Source organism: Aythya fuligula, chromosome 9 (assembly GCF_009819795.1).
Source record: "Aythya fuligula isolate bAytFul2 chromosome 9, bAytFul2.pri, whole genome shotgun sequence".
NCBI lineage: Eukaryota > Metazoa > Chordata > Aves > Anseriformes > Anatidae > Aythya > Aythya fuligula.
In genome coordinates, this window is record NC_045567.1 from 525,997 (window position 1) to 540,807 (window position 14,811).

The following is a 14,811-nucleotide window of genomic DNA, read 5'->3' on the forward strand; positions in this document are numbered from 1 at the left end:
GGACAGAAGGGCATGGAGGGATGCAGAGTTTGGGTCATCCCCCAGGTGATATGGGTCTGGATTCCTTGGCAGCTGTCCTGTGAGCAGGCTGCAGCATCAGTTTTAGCAGGTGGGCAGACTACTAACTTGCTCAATTGCCTTCACCCCATGAAAAGGTTGCAAGGTTTGGTTTGAACCTTAAGGTCAGCAGCTTCTTTTTGGGAGGATTCCTTCCATATCATAACAGTGACTCATATTGGATGTAAGATTTTAGCCCAGTACAGCACCAGCAATACTGATGGCTAGAGTATCCGAATATAAGAAAATGATAGTTTTACTGAAGAAGAAGGAAAAAAAGTTTTGGCTTTTTAAAATTTTATTTTCCAGACTAGCAGAATTTACTTACAGACAATCACAGAATCACAGGACTGTATAGGTTGGAAGAGACCTCCAAGATCACCTAGTCCAACCTCTGACCTAACACTAACCAGTCCTCCACTAAACCATATCACTAAGCTCTACATCTAAATGTCTTTTAAAGACCTCCAGGGATGGTGACTCAACCACTTCCCTGGGCAGCCCATTCCAATGCCTAACAACCCTTTTGGTAAAGAAGTTCTTCCTAATATCCAACCTAAACCTCCTCTGGTGCAACTTTAGCCCATTCACCCTCGTCCTGTCACCATGCATGTGGGAGAATAGACCAATCCCCACCTCGCTACAGCCTCCTTTAATGTACCTATAGAGAGCGATAAGGTCACCCCTGAGACTTGTTTTCTCCAGGCTGAACAATTCCAGATCCCTCAGCCTCTCCTCGTAGGACTTGTTCTCCAGACCCCTCACCAGCTTCATTGCCCTTCTCTGGACTTGCTCAAGCACCTCGATGTCCTTCTTGTAGCAAGGGGCCCAAAACTGAACACAGTACTCGAGGTGCGGCCTCACCAGAGCCAAGTACAGGGGGACAATCACTTCCCTAGCCCTGCTGGCCACACTGCTTCTTATACAAGCCAGGAGGCTGTTGGCCTTCTTGGCCACCTGAGCACACTGCTGGCTCATATTCAGCCGACTATCAACCAATATCCCAGGTCCTTCTATGCCAGGCAGCTTTCCAACCACTCATCTCCCAGCCTGTAGCACTGCTTGGGGTTGTTGCGCCCCAGGTGCAGGACCCGGCACTTGGCCTTGATGAAATTCATACAGTTGACCTCAGCCCATCAGTCCAGCCTATCCAGATCCTCCTGAAGAGCCTTCTTACCCTCGAGCAGATCGACACATGCACCTAACTTGGTGTTGTCTGCAAACTTAGTACTGGTGTACTTGATCCCCTTATCCAGATCATTGATAAAGATACTAAAGAGGACTGGCCCCAGTACCGAGGCCTGGGAGATGCCACTAGTGACTGGCCTCCAGCTGGATTTGACTCCATTCACCACAACTCTTTGGGCCCAGACAGTCTTTAACCCAACTGGTATGCCAGTCCAATCCACGAGCAGACAGTTTCTTGAGGAGAATGTTGTGGGGAATGGTGTCAAAGGCCTTACTGAAGTCAAGGTAGACCACATCCACAGCCTTTCCTTCATCCACCCAGCATGTCACTTCATCATAGAAGGAGATCAGCTTCATCAAGCAGGACCTGTCTTTCATAAACCCATGCTGACAGGGCCTGATTGCCTGGTTGCCCTGCAAGTGCTGTGTGATGACATCCTTGATCTGCTCCATGAGCTTCCCTGGTATTGAGGTCAAACTAACAGGCTTATAGTTCCCTGGGTCTACCCTCCGGCCCTTCTTGTAGATGGGCATCACTTTTGCTAGCTGCCAATCGACTGGGACCTCCCCTGATAGGCAGGACTGCCGATAATTGATGGCCAGCTCTTCTGCAAGTTCTCTCAGTACCCTCGGGTGGATCCCATCCATCTGCATTGACTTGCGTACATCCAAGTGCTGTATCAGGTCGCCAACCATTTCCTGGTGGATTATGAGAGCCACATTCTGCTCCCCATCCTCTTCCACCATCTTAGGTTGCTGGGTATCCAGAGAACAACCGGTATTGCCGCTAAAGACTGAGGCAAAGAAGGCATTAAGCACCTCAGCCTTTTCCTCATCTCTTGTAACTGAGTTTTCCCCACATCTAGTAAAGGATGGAGATTCTCCTTAGTCGTCCTTCTCGTGTTAATGTATTATAAAAACATTTTTGTTATCTTTAACAGCAGTATCCAGACTGAGCTCCAGATGAGCTTTGGCCTTTCTAATTTTGTCCCTGCACAGCCTTGCAACATCCTTATAGTCCTCCCAAGTGGCCCATCCTCTTTTCCAAAGATTATAAACCCTCTTTTTTCTCCTAAGCTCAAGCTGTAACTCTCTGTTCAGCCAGGCCAGTCTTCCATGCTGGCTCGTCTTTGGGCACATGGGGACTGACGGCTCCTGCCATCATTAAGATTTCCTTCTTGAAGAGTGCCCAGCCTTCCTGGACTCCTCTGCCCTTCAGAACCACCTCCCAAGGGACTCTACCAACCAGTGCCCTGAACAGCTCAAAGTCAGCCCTCCAGAAGGCCACAGAGCCACACCACCACCCCTTCTATGCTGCCTGTCCCTTCTGAAGAGCCTATAGCCAGACACTGCAGCACTCCAGTCATAAGAGTGGTCACACCACGTTTTCCATGATGGCAACCAAGTCATAGCCTGCCTGCTGCATGATGGCTTCCAGCTCCTCTTGTTTGTTAAAGACAAGAAAATCTAAAATTTAAGTGCAAGACTTAAATGTCCATTCTCAGTCAACTCATGTGCCATTCCAATATAGATTTTAAATATGCAGTTACAGATACAATCTGTCTTTGATAAAATATTGTTGTGTGCTGGCAGAAGAGATACTAATCAGTTCTTAATTAATATTCATTGTATACATATATGTATTCAGGAAATTAAAAGGTATTTTCAGACAGTCAGAGATCACACAGCACAAAAGACATTACTAGATAAATTGAACAAGCAGTGGTCAAGGCAATCTCTTGAATTCAGAGTTAGTAAAAGGCCAGCCACTTCATTTTTTCATTCACCCCAGAGGATTATGAAAAACTGAACTGATAGAATCTTGTGATCCCACCCACTTTGGGTGCATGTTTTCTAATTAAAATGGAAATTTGATCAATTATCTAAACGTGCTGGCTGATGGAGATGTGCCATTCATCTTCTGTGCAATCCTACATCTGCCTTGGAAGCAAGAGGAGTATTTTCAAGTTCTGCAATAATTTAGACATTAAAAATGCCATGATTATTATTATATTCACTTCTAAGGCAGTCATCATTAGTATCTGAAATGAGCCAAACCAAGCCATTGTCCTGTCCTCCATCAAGATCATGCCAAATTAGCTTACACATAAATATATATAGAGATTTGCACAGAGGGAGGCAGAGATATATCTGACAAAAATATAGATATCAGGAAGTATCTTAGCATTTGCAAAGGCTAATCATTTCATAGGACTATTTGCAGAACCAGGTACGTCCTCTGGGAAGTCTCAATAACTATTAAAGTGAATGGAAGATTTTTTACAGTGCTTTCATTAGGAAATGGAAAATCCACTGCACAGCCCATTAATCCCATTCAAACCAGTGGGATTTGCATGAATATTTACACAGACAGAGTTGTACATACTCTGACTGGTTCTTAATACACTCTGGGCACAAAATGGATCCCTGCTACAAACCTATCATAACTGGTTGCTGAGGAAGATGTGCATGGAAAAGAAAAAAAATCACCATTAATATAAATAAGTGTTTGTGGCAGTCTATAAGCCAAAGCTCTTCTGTTAATGTGCACTTCGGCATAATCTTGTTTATCAAGGACCTGGGCTTTTTCACTAGACTGGTCAGGTATTGGAGAGCACCACAAGAGTACCTACAAGGGATTCAGATAGGAATTAGAGAGCCAAAGTGCAGAAAATGGCTGCTGCTGCAGCAAAATAGGAGGAAAAAGGTTAAATCATGGACAAACAAAGAATGCTCATAGAGATTTTTGGCCAAATCTTTAAGCAACAAGTGGGGAAACTGCAGTGGCCACCATTATGCTAAAATGAGAGAACAAACCCCTGAGATTGCTGGTTGTGATGTTAGCTGCTATCCTAATCCCTCTCAAACTGGTTACATACCCAGTAAAAAAAACTCTCAGCACTCATACACATCAACAGCTCAAATGGCAAAGGCCAGTCTTAATGCACTAAGAAAGCAGACTGGGGAAAGCCACCATTAATTTGCTGCCTTCTGTGACAGGAATCTGCTAGTTCCCACCAGTCAGGCCCCTGTGGCTCAGCCTACTGAAAAAGAAGGTAAGCAAAACAACTGCTGCATTGAAAGCATGAGGAGAGACATGACTTGAAATGATACAAATGATACCCCAAAAACTCCACAAATACAGGACTCATATCATGACAGCAATATTCCTCCTATTGCACATTGTCTGAGAACTGACTTCAAGTGAAAATTTGATGGAAGACAAAAAGAGAAACATCAGAAGGTTTAGCTGCAAATTATCCGTCCTTTTTCTTACCTATGCTTGGTAGATAGACTGTAGCTAGCAAACAAGTGCTGCTGCAAGGCACAGGTATGTGCAAGACCCCAGGTCAAGACCATACCACAGTGGTAAAAAATACCATCATACCATAGTACCAAAGACAGTGGGAAAAAGATTAACAGGGCTCAGAAAAAGCAGGAGGGTCTGGCTTGCTGGCTTACAGCAAGAAGGCTTTAGTACACAACATTTTCCCACATTTTATTTAGCATATTGCTCTCTATTGCTTCTATATTTTAAAAAGTCACTGCAAATCTTAAAAGTGCAGCTCTATGGCTTCAATCTCAAAAGTGAGTAGAAGTGGTTGTCCACAAAGGTAGGGTGCTAAAGCATATTTCTACTTCTGTTGCTCTAGGTATTTCTGAAATTAACAAAGATCCTTTAAATACATGTAGTTTAGATCTGTATTGGTAATGCTAATGCTGCATTTGCCCTCCAGACAGGACATAACTGTTCATCATAAGGACACCAAAGCTGCCCAAGACCACCCTGCTGCAGAGGCTTTTATGCTATGTAAGGTGAAGAGTAACAAGAAAATATGAGTGACCAGACTAGACACCCATTTCATTTTTTGTTCCAAGGACCACGCTGGGACCATAATAACACTGCTTCCCATTGTAAAAAGCAGTGTTATTTGGGATTGTTTCTAGTGTTTGTCTCTCTGTGGGTGAGCAAGAGCTAACATAATCTTGCTTGTTTGCAAACTACAGTGAGTTTATTCTTATTTCATACAAAGATGTTTTCCAGAGTTTAACTTATTTAGGCCTCAGTCTGTGTGAGTAAAGTAGGAATGAAAGGAACAGTAGTCATCTCTATCTGCTCTTCCATCCCTCTCCCTCTTCCCCTCATTCCCCTCACTTTTTTTTTTTTTTTTTTTAATTTTAATTTTAATTTTATTTTATTTTGGTCCGTGGTCAAGAATGAATTTTGGTGGAGGGAAATTATATATATATATATTTTCTTTAATTTCAAATATCAGTTTGAATCTCTAGAATTGATGGGAACATATCTGAAAGAAACCTTCAATTAGTTTACACTGTGTTTTTTTGGATAATTCAAAGCTTATTTTTCTATCTGACTCTGACCAATGAAGAGAGTTAAATATAACTTTGGAAGGTATTTTAGTCATAATAGTAATCTCTTTATATATCAGTGGGTCAATAGTTCAGTAAAAGAAGGAACTCGAATAGACACTAATTAAAAGAATCAATTCTTATCCTACTACATATGTCCAGTCATATTAACACATTTCTGGATTTCTTACTCAGTGGACTAGTCAAGATTAAAGGATTTGCTAATATGGATGAACTGAGTATGCTTCCAAACTGACTGAGCAGATTTGTGAACAAATTAGTTCATTTAAAATTGACAGTGAAAGATTGATTTTGCACAGAATGAGTTACCTAAGGTATTCATCATTTCCTCTGCTTCCATGCACAAGACAGAGATCTGCTTCTTTTTCTTTCTGATTGTAATAGGACTGCTTACTGAGCACCTTTATTTTACAGCTGTGATTGCAGCCTGTCATTCTTTTAATTTAGACATATTTTAGCCTCCACAGACCTTCAGAAATAACTTCCTTAAAAGCCTCAATCTAATGACTCATTACATGAGTTGCTCAATTCAACCACAGTACTTTAAATTATAATGCAAGGGGAAAAATTGCTAATTACACAGAAAAAGATCCAATTACTCCTGAGACCATTTGATTCATTATTCAGATTGTTTTGGGGGGTGGGAAAGTGAGGGAGGGTGTCTCTAAACATGGGGTTATGTATCAATGTATTGTGAATGGCACTTAGATGTCAGATTTGCCATCAGTTATCATCATTCAGCAGTATCCAACATCTCTGTATTTTCCCCTACCAATCAAAATAGAGTTTCCCAGACTGATTCATGCATATGTGCCGATGCCCTGTTCTTCATTTTTATCTGTTAAATGACATTAGAAAAAAGCTGTAACCAATCCCTTCCTAATGCTACTACATGGTAAGTCATTCTCACCGTTGCCAGGGGGACATGTGACCACAAATGCAAAAGGAAGTAACCCACAGGTCATGAAACTCCAAAGAGGAGAGTTTCTCCAGTGATTACATGTGCTTTGTGCTTGGTTCTCTGCCAGCCTTGAGCTAGGGAATATCCAGGCATTTTGTTTATGATTTACCTGTGCCCAGATCTCTCCTGTGGTGTGACATGACAATTACAATTGGGTGGGAGATGAAATCAAAGGAAATAACAAACCTATCATTGTTGTTCTCTCCTGAGCCAAAATTACTGAGATTTAAGTTGTTTCAGATACTGCTATAAAACCCCTCATGCTCTTCTGAGGCAGATCACATCTAATCTAAACTTGACTTTTGTGCTTGCGGCATTCAGGATTCCTTTAATAGGACCAAAATCTTCTCAAACCTGGCTCATGTTTTGCAGTTGAGGAGAATCTGAAACCAGTTAGCTATATTCTGTTTCTAGTCTGACAGTTCTAGAAACTTAGATAATCAGAAATTTTTCATGTATGTGTGTTTTCAACTTAGTTTGCCCAGATGTGAAATGAGATCAAATTTTGGTTCTATGAAGAATATTTTAATGTCATTGCCTAAGTGTTTTTATGCCAAAATTAACAAGACAAATGGAGGTGATTGGAATGTAGAAAAGTTGATAAAACCCTACTGGCAGACTATTGTTTGCAGCTATACTGATGTGAAATGGAATGATTTTAAGAGCTCTCAGAGATAATAGTTCTTTTGAAAACTTCCAGTCTGCTCAGTCATGGCTCCATTTTCTAAGGGCTTTGCTAACTGATTCAGCACCCTGCAATTGTTCCTTGAAACATGTGTTCTTCCATAACAATTACTCTTTTGCAGTATATCCAGTTTAGTCATCATTAAACCCATCTCATCAATGATATACGAGCCAACCATTCCTTTTTTTTTGCAGGATGTCACTTTCTACTCCACGCTTTCATTTAATGCCTTGCAGTAATCAGTTCATTTTCTCTCCTCCCTTCATTCTTCTTGTTTCCTACTTCATTTCATTTTCTTCACCTAAACGCCTCAATATTATTTGCTATTTTAGATTGTATTACAGCTCACCTTCCATTTTCTTAAATTTTGTGGAACTTCTGTCAAGCATGTTATGTTACTTAAGATGAATTATTCAAGAGCAATAAAATGCAAAATATGTAGATGGCACACGATTGTTATCTTGCTATTAAAGTGAAGCTGTAACAGAATTTGTAATGTATATGAACAACTTGCTCATATTTTTAATGTAGAAGAGGATAACAGTAAAAAATTCACTGAACTTTGCAAGACATGATGAAGACACTCTCTCCACCTTCAGTGATTTGTCTTTCACAGTTCAGTTCTGCCATTTCACAAGTTTTCTGGCTCTAGGGTTATGTGCCCTGGCAAATTGTTTTCTGTCACCTGTTAATGTTTTTCCTCACATATGTGATTGACAAATTCCCTGCCTTGATCATTGATTTGTACAGATACACATGAATGTCTGATGACTTCAATCAAAGACCTTCAACACTTTGGGCTGGTTTATTCTGTAGGGGTTTATCTTTAGTCCATTTTGAGAAGTAATCCATAGCTGTTTCCAAATATTTTTATGTGTCAGGGTCAGCAGTAAGAATATAAATATCACCATTAATTTGCACTATCTGTACAGTTCTTATCCTGATGACCCTGCCATGGCACTCCCATGGATCATATTGCCTAGATTCTACTTGCTTCCAGGCAAACCCAAGGCAGCTAACAGGGAAATTTACCAGAAAGTTCTGCATTTGGTGGATTTTGCAGCACCAATGACAGCCTTCACAAGCTGCATGGGAGTCTGATTCTGTTAACTTAGGCAGAACCCATCTGCAAGCCCACCCCTGCAGGAAAAGCCACAGTTTTTATCAGTCAAGGGAGAATTATGTTACACCTGACTGGGGAGCAGGCATCTATGATCCCAAGCAGGAGTACTTCTGTGTCCCTGTTATGGAGGCAATTCCTCCCTCTCCTTGCCTGATGGACAGCTCAGATGGGCTGGCCAGAGCTCACTTTCTTTAGTTTCAGCTCTAAAATAAAGGTCAATACTGGAGAGCAGAGTCACGGGCTGGGAGAAGACAGGTGAAAGGGAAGAATCCCTCATGCTTCCCATGTACTATGCTTTTCAAAATATACCTGCTTTCTATGTTAAGAAAGGAATCCCAATTTATAAGCTAGCATTTCTGCATCTTCCTGAGACTGATTTTCTGTATTATCTTTCATTCAGATCACGATGAACATCTGTCTGAGGACACAACATGCCAATCTGTGGGACTAGCAACAGCTCAAACCAATTTAAACACAAGTCAAAGCCATTCCTAAAGTATTGCAGACATCAAATATTCCCCCTTCTAACTCATCGCTTTCCTCAGGAAGCCTCACATCATGCACAGCAATATAAGAGGCTGGTAACTTCTGTTAAAATAGCAATCCTCTTGGCATGTCATTTACTTTGAATTATTCTGCCCAGGGGGTGACTCCTGGATTCCCTTGGGACTCTCTACACCCTTACTTTTATGGCTGAGCTCAGCCTGGCCTTACTCTAGCCTGGGTCAGCTCCACCACTCTGCTGAAATGGCTGCTTTAGCCCCAAACTGGGCTGCTTTCATCCAGCCATACACAAGTCATATGGTGATGAGCTTGAGGGATAGGTCTGCACCGGTATAAAAGCACCATACATTACCCAGGAGTTACCCGTCTGAAATTATTTTAATTGAAACGAAAACCCTTATAAATTCAAAAGAGTTTCTACCTTCCAGACTGATTTATTTATTTTTTTTTGTCCTTTTTTTCCCTGGTCAGCAGCATCAGGATCTTCTCCTGCTCTCCTCAGGAGCAGGTCCTGCAGCTTTTACATTAAACAAACTTCTCACCTTGGTCAAAGAGATGAAGCAAGTCCTAGCCTAAGCATATTGATAACAGATTTTCTAGACCTGGAAGGGTGCAGAGTAGGATATTGGAACAAAAATCAAACCAGATTTTCTGACATGATCAGACAGGAGGAAAAAAAAAAACAACAAACAACAACAAACAAACAAAACAACAACAACAACAAAAAAACACAGCTTATTTTTTTTGCTTGTTTTCTGCTTATAGTGTTACTTATTTTTGATGCTCATGAAACCAAAGGACTAATAGTGAGAATATTAACTGAAGCCAAGCATAGTATGAGAGCAGATGCTTTCCAAGCTTTTCCATGCAACCTTGCCAATCCTTCACAGAGCAGCTCTGCGTTACCACACTTCTCAGTCTGGGGCCTCTTCTCAGCAGAAAGAACCAGTTAGAAGCAATTGAAAGATGACTTTGTTGTTTAAAGGAATAATCAGGAATAGCAAGACCAGGATTATTATGCATATTGTCTCTAGTAATAAAGGCAAGAAGAATATTTGTTTAATATATGTGTGTGACTCGGCTCTGAAATGAACACTGTGAGAAGATGAAAGAAGGAAAATTTCAGGTTTCATTGGTTTTGTCAGAATATCAGAATTTACTGAAGAATTCTCTCAGCCCTAAAATGGGACTTCGTGATTAAGTCTTATGGAGCCAGGGATTTCATGTTCACCAAGAAGCAGTGATATGTTAGAGGTGTGATCACGTGAGATGGACATTCTCTGGAATAAAGGAAAGTGATGAGTGCTGCTGAAATCTGTGAGAATGGTGAGTCAACACCATGAGTCCAGGGAGAGGAATTTATGCTTAGCAAGCACTAAGAAAATGCTATTCTCTTTGTCTAGATAGAAAATGAATCTGATTAGAAATATAGGCAGTAAAAATACAGTTCCTGTGCTTATCATTTTGCCACTTCAACAGTAATGGACTTTTTAAAATACACAGATGTCCTTGATAAAATTTAACTTATGTCTGGATAGGTACAAAATCCTTAATGCAGAGAGCATAGCTGAAAATGTAAATGAATGGCACAGAAAGCTTCTGAGCAATCCAGCAAACTGCCTGCTCTATTCTGAGAACGTTTGCTGAAACCTCACTTATATCTAGAAGTCCCAGCCCAGAAGAAGTCTGCTCTGCATACCAGACACTTAAATCCTTTTCTCTAATAATAAATAGGCAGATATTTGAGTTGCTGCTACTTCCAAATACTTCAGGGAAATCCATCTGCTATTTTGAAAATATACAAGCTATTTTAAAGGAAAAGAGAGCAAGGGCATTTCAGGTATAAATATTCTCCTACTTTCTGTCATTTGGAAAAAAAGTACCAAACCACAAAGACATCTAGCCATCTTTGTGATATGTAGTAATTCTCCCTAAAAGTATAGTTCATTAAAGGAAAAAAAAAAAAAAAACAAAAAAAAACACAACAACAAAAACCCTTTTCATCATATGAAATCAAGTATGATAAACAACTTGTCCCTGGTTTGCAGGTTAGAAGGCTACCCCTTTATGTAGAGATGCAGATACTGATACAGACAATTTTTACATAGTTGCTTTTTGTATCATGCAATAGTTGAGAATATTAGAAGACTGATCTATTTCATCTTAATTGTAACAAAAATAGCATCTCTATTAAAAACAAAAATTAATAATACTATTTTTTTTCATATATTGCACTTGACTGACAAGGAGTATGTTTTTCCAGCTGCTGCTTCAGTTTTCACTTTAAAATTTGTTACAAGTGTGAAATAAACCCTGTAAATCTGTTGTATATTGTTGCTCATGAACTGTTGAAAAGGATGCCAAACCATGTAAGCTATACAACAGGGATAAAACCTCTGATATGGATTTTTGTAAATCTCAGAGTCAAATTATTGGACTATAAATTTGCAATACACAGATTACTGTGTTCATTTTTTTCCTTCAGTGAGTCTTTTTCCATGTCAAGAAATCTCATCTAAAAATTTGGCTCAGGCCTGATCCTTTAAAATTCCACCAGCTCTTATACATTAGCATTTTCTTACTTTCTATTTATCACTATGCTTAGAATTGTTGCAGTGGGATAGAAGAATTACTTTTGAAGACATAAGTAAGCCTGTTATCCACATGAATAAGGAAGATAATACAGTGAAGCTCTCAAATCTCTCTGAAATGTACAGCCTTAGTGTCCAATCAGTATATTTCTTTCATGTTTATTCCTTTGTCACATATTCATTTGAGAGGGTTCCATAACATGCTCAGTACATGCCATGAATTGGTTTGCCACATGTTTATCCTTTCAGCACATTTTGTTTCACCGGTGAGGCAATCATTATATTTTGGCAGATTTTTATGCATTTAATAGCTTCATTCTCTTATCAGATACTCTAATTGGATTTTGGACTGGTTTCACATAGGATTTGCATAAATGGAAGCATAGGTTACAACCTATGTGTTCCTTAGCAGAAATTCATGTAAGTTACATCAATTTCCATTTAATACACAATTACTGCTGTGCAATTTATCTGTCTGAGTGTTGCTTTTGACAACCGGACCAGTTTAGGGTATTAGTGTCCCTGTTACTGGTGTATGCAGACAGCAGGCTATAAAGGCACTAGGCTACCTACCTCAGCAAAGTTAAGCAAAACAGTTAACTGAATCTTAATAAACTTATTTAATCATATGATGGTCGTTGAGTCTTCTAAGTGAAAGGTGCTTATCCCTTGGAGTTATGGAGTATCTCTCTTTGCAGTGTCAATTTAACTTCTTTTACTCCTGTATTACCAAGACTAGAAATATGCCAGATTACACGTTCAGTGACACTCATGCAACTCTGCTGTCTTCTGTTAATACTTAGGATGGGGAATGGCCTTTTTCTGTTCTCTCTTTGCTTTTCCCCCTTCTCCTTACTCCCACCCCACACAAACACCCTGGAAGAATATCTGTGCAGGGATTTTAAAAACTGAATTGATTTTGTTTGGGTTATTTGCTGCTGCTTTTTATTTATTTTTTAATGAAGTTTTTATGAAATCTTATATTGTACATTTTTCTGCCTGTTGCAATTCCAAGTGCATTTATTATTAAAGTTGAATAACTTACTAATGAAAAAAGAATTCAGCTGCAGGAGACTTTGTGTTTGGGATATTCAACTTGCACAACTATCCTTAGATATAACACATTCACACACACAAATAAAGACAATATCAATAGACTGTAGCAGAACACAATTTTTAGACTTTTCATTTCAGAAATAAATTTCTGAATGACTTTTACTATATCTCTCTGGTACCCCTGCATACCTTGTAAATCAAGATTTAGCCATATAAAGGTGATTTGCAAAAATTTAAATCCTGTGAAATAGAGAGCTTTTTCTACTCCTTTTTTCTACACAAATGTAACTAAGGACAGAATTTGACCTCATATGTCAGAGAAGGATTAGGCCTTCCATGGTTTTGGTTTTGATTAAAATCATCATTGTTTAGCTGTACAATATATTTATAAAGAAGAAGAAAAGAAAAAAAAAAAAAAAAAAAAAAAAAAAAAAACATGAAAGGAAATAATATATTTTGAACATTAGGAAATCGAAGCAAATAAAAAGGTTAAAGAAAACTATTTCATAAAATGGCATGTAAGCATGTGGAATACGTTACTAAAGACAAGAGAGGTAACTTAGAACATATGTTTATGAATCAGTATGTTCAAAAGAGAACAAGATGAGTTTCTAGGCAAAGAGAGAATAGAGTGTGAAGAATGCAGGAAATTAGAGATGGAAAAAAAAAAGCAGAAAGATCAGTTTTATGAGGATTAGTAGCTTTTAACAGAGCAAGGCTGTGAGCAGGTGGAGTTCCTACTCTGCTCTGAACAGCAAATGTACAGGCGTTTTGTACTTCAAACTCATATCCTTTTCTGGAGGGAAGAAAGGGGGTGGGGAGGATTGTCTTCAGCAAGAGCTGAAAATGTAATAACAAAATATAAACTTTAGGTTAAGAGATTTTTACTGTTCCTATAGCTTTGCTGTCAGCTTTTCTGTCCCAGGGCATGCATCCTCCTTTTGTATAGAGTGCTTCTAGCCTCACAGTTCCGTAAAATTAAGAAGCAATCAAAAAGCAGAACAGATTCCATGGCTTCACAGGTAATAAATACCTGGTAAACAAAGACCTTGACTTCCTATTATGCCCTTTGTGTTAGAAAGACAAAAGTAAGCCAGTCACTTCAGGTGTTCTCTTTTCTGTCCAATACTTTAGACACCCATTCCAAAGACCTGCTCAGTGGAATACAGTTTTGAGGGCACATCAAGCCTTGGAATCATCTCAGTATTGCTCTCAGAAGACAGACAGAAAATTATGTTAGAAAAAAGTCAAAAAAAAACAAACCTGAGCTAAATGGCAATCCAGAATACTCGAAAGCTGCTTCTGAAAAGTCTCTGTTAGCCAAGATCACTCAATTAATTTTGCCACTCAGAAGAACTTATTTCTAAATGGGCATCCTCCACAATGCCACCCTGGAAGACCAGCCTGCTTCCCAGAAGTTTCACCTTCTCTGGCCATCCTCCAGAAGGATTAGTTTTGCTGGGTGAATACTGATGGTAGAAGGCACTACAGGTGATATAATAATATTGACTCCATGTTCGCCTCTGTTCAGGGCATGTATTTGCATCCTTTTACCACTGTCTGGAAGTTCTATATGCTTTAATAATTTTCCACAGTAAAGCCTTTGTTTTCCTCTCTGATTGATTGTCAAGATAAAACACAATAAATGGGCATGGCCGTACTGCTGGCAACTTCATAACCATAATTTCTTTGTTGGCATACATCCTCGATCAATTTTGACCAGTTTTTTCTTGAAAAAAGGAAATTCTTGTTTAAATAGTTTTGTGTTGGTTATTTGGTTTATTTGTTTGTTTGTTTGTAAACCAGATGTTATACTCTTTTATTCTCTTAAAATCCTTTTCTAAAACAAAAAAATATATTTTTTTCCCATGGTCTTGATTCAAAATAAAGATTTCAAATTTTGTTTTGAGCAAAAAGCAAGAAAAAAGTGCAGAATACAAGTTCATGGTGAGTAGGTATAAAATCACACAAATCTCTGGTTGAGTGAAGTTCACAGTATATGTTCACTATCCTTATTTAGGCAGCAATGAAATATGGCATGTGAATTTGTACATGAACTGACAAAAACACCAAAATAACATGCAGAGTGCACAGAGGTTCACCAGGAAATTCTGCACCGTTGAGGAGTGACATATTTGAAAGGCATGAACCCTGCCTGATCCTATCCCAGGCTTAGCCTCTCTCAACATCAAATCTAATCAGAGCAGAGGGGTTTCTATGCAGATGGAGGAGGCCATATTCCCTCCATCCATCC

General features: G+C 39.2%; 1 protein-coding gene across 4 annotated transcripts in view; it reads left to right on the top strand.

Moving 5' to 3' along the window:
- Positions 1–14,246, top strand: part of LOC116492437 — a 98,238-nt gene extending 83,992 nt beyond the window's left edge. For 3 of the 4 annotated variants that reach the window (XR_004253598.1, XR_004253599.1, XM_032193192.1), the window contains one exon: positions 8,807–9,332. Coding sequence is in view for 2 of the 4 variants with exons in the window: in XM_032193192.1 (XP_032049083.1) it covers positions 8,807–8,901 (95 nt within the window). In the remaining 2 variants the exon portion in view is untranslated. Of the gene's footprint in view, positions 1–8,806; positions 9,333–13,691 lie in introns of those variants that run through there. The other variant, XM_032193194.1, reaches the window with a different exon arrangement.
- Positions 14,247–14,811: the final 565 nt, after the last annotated feature.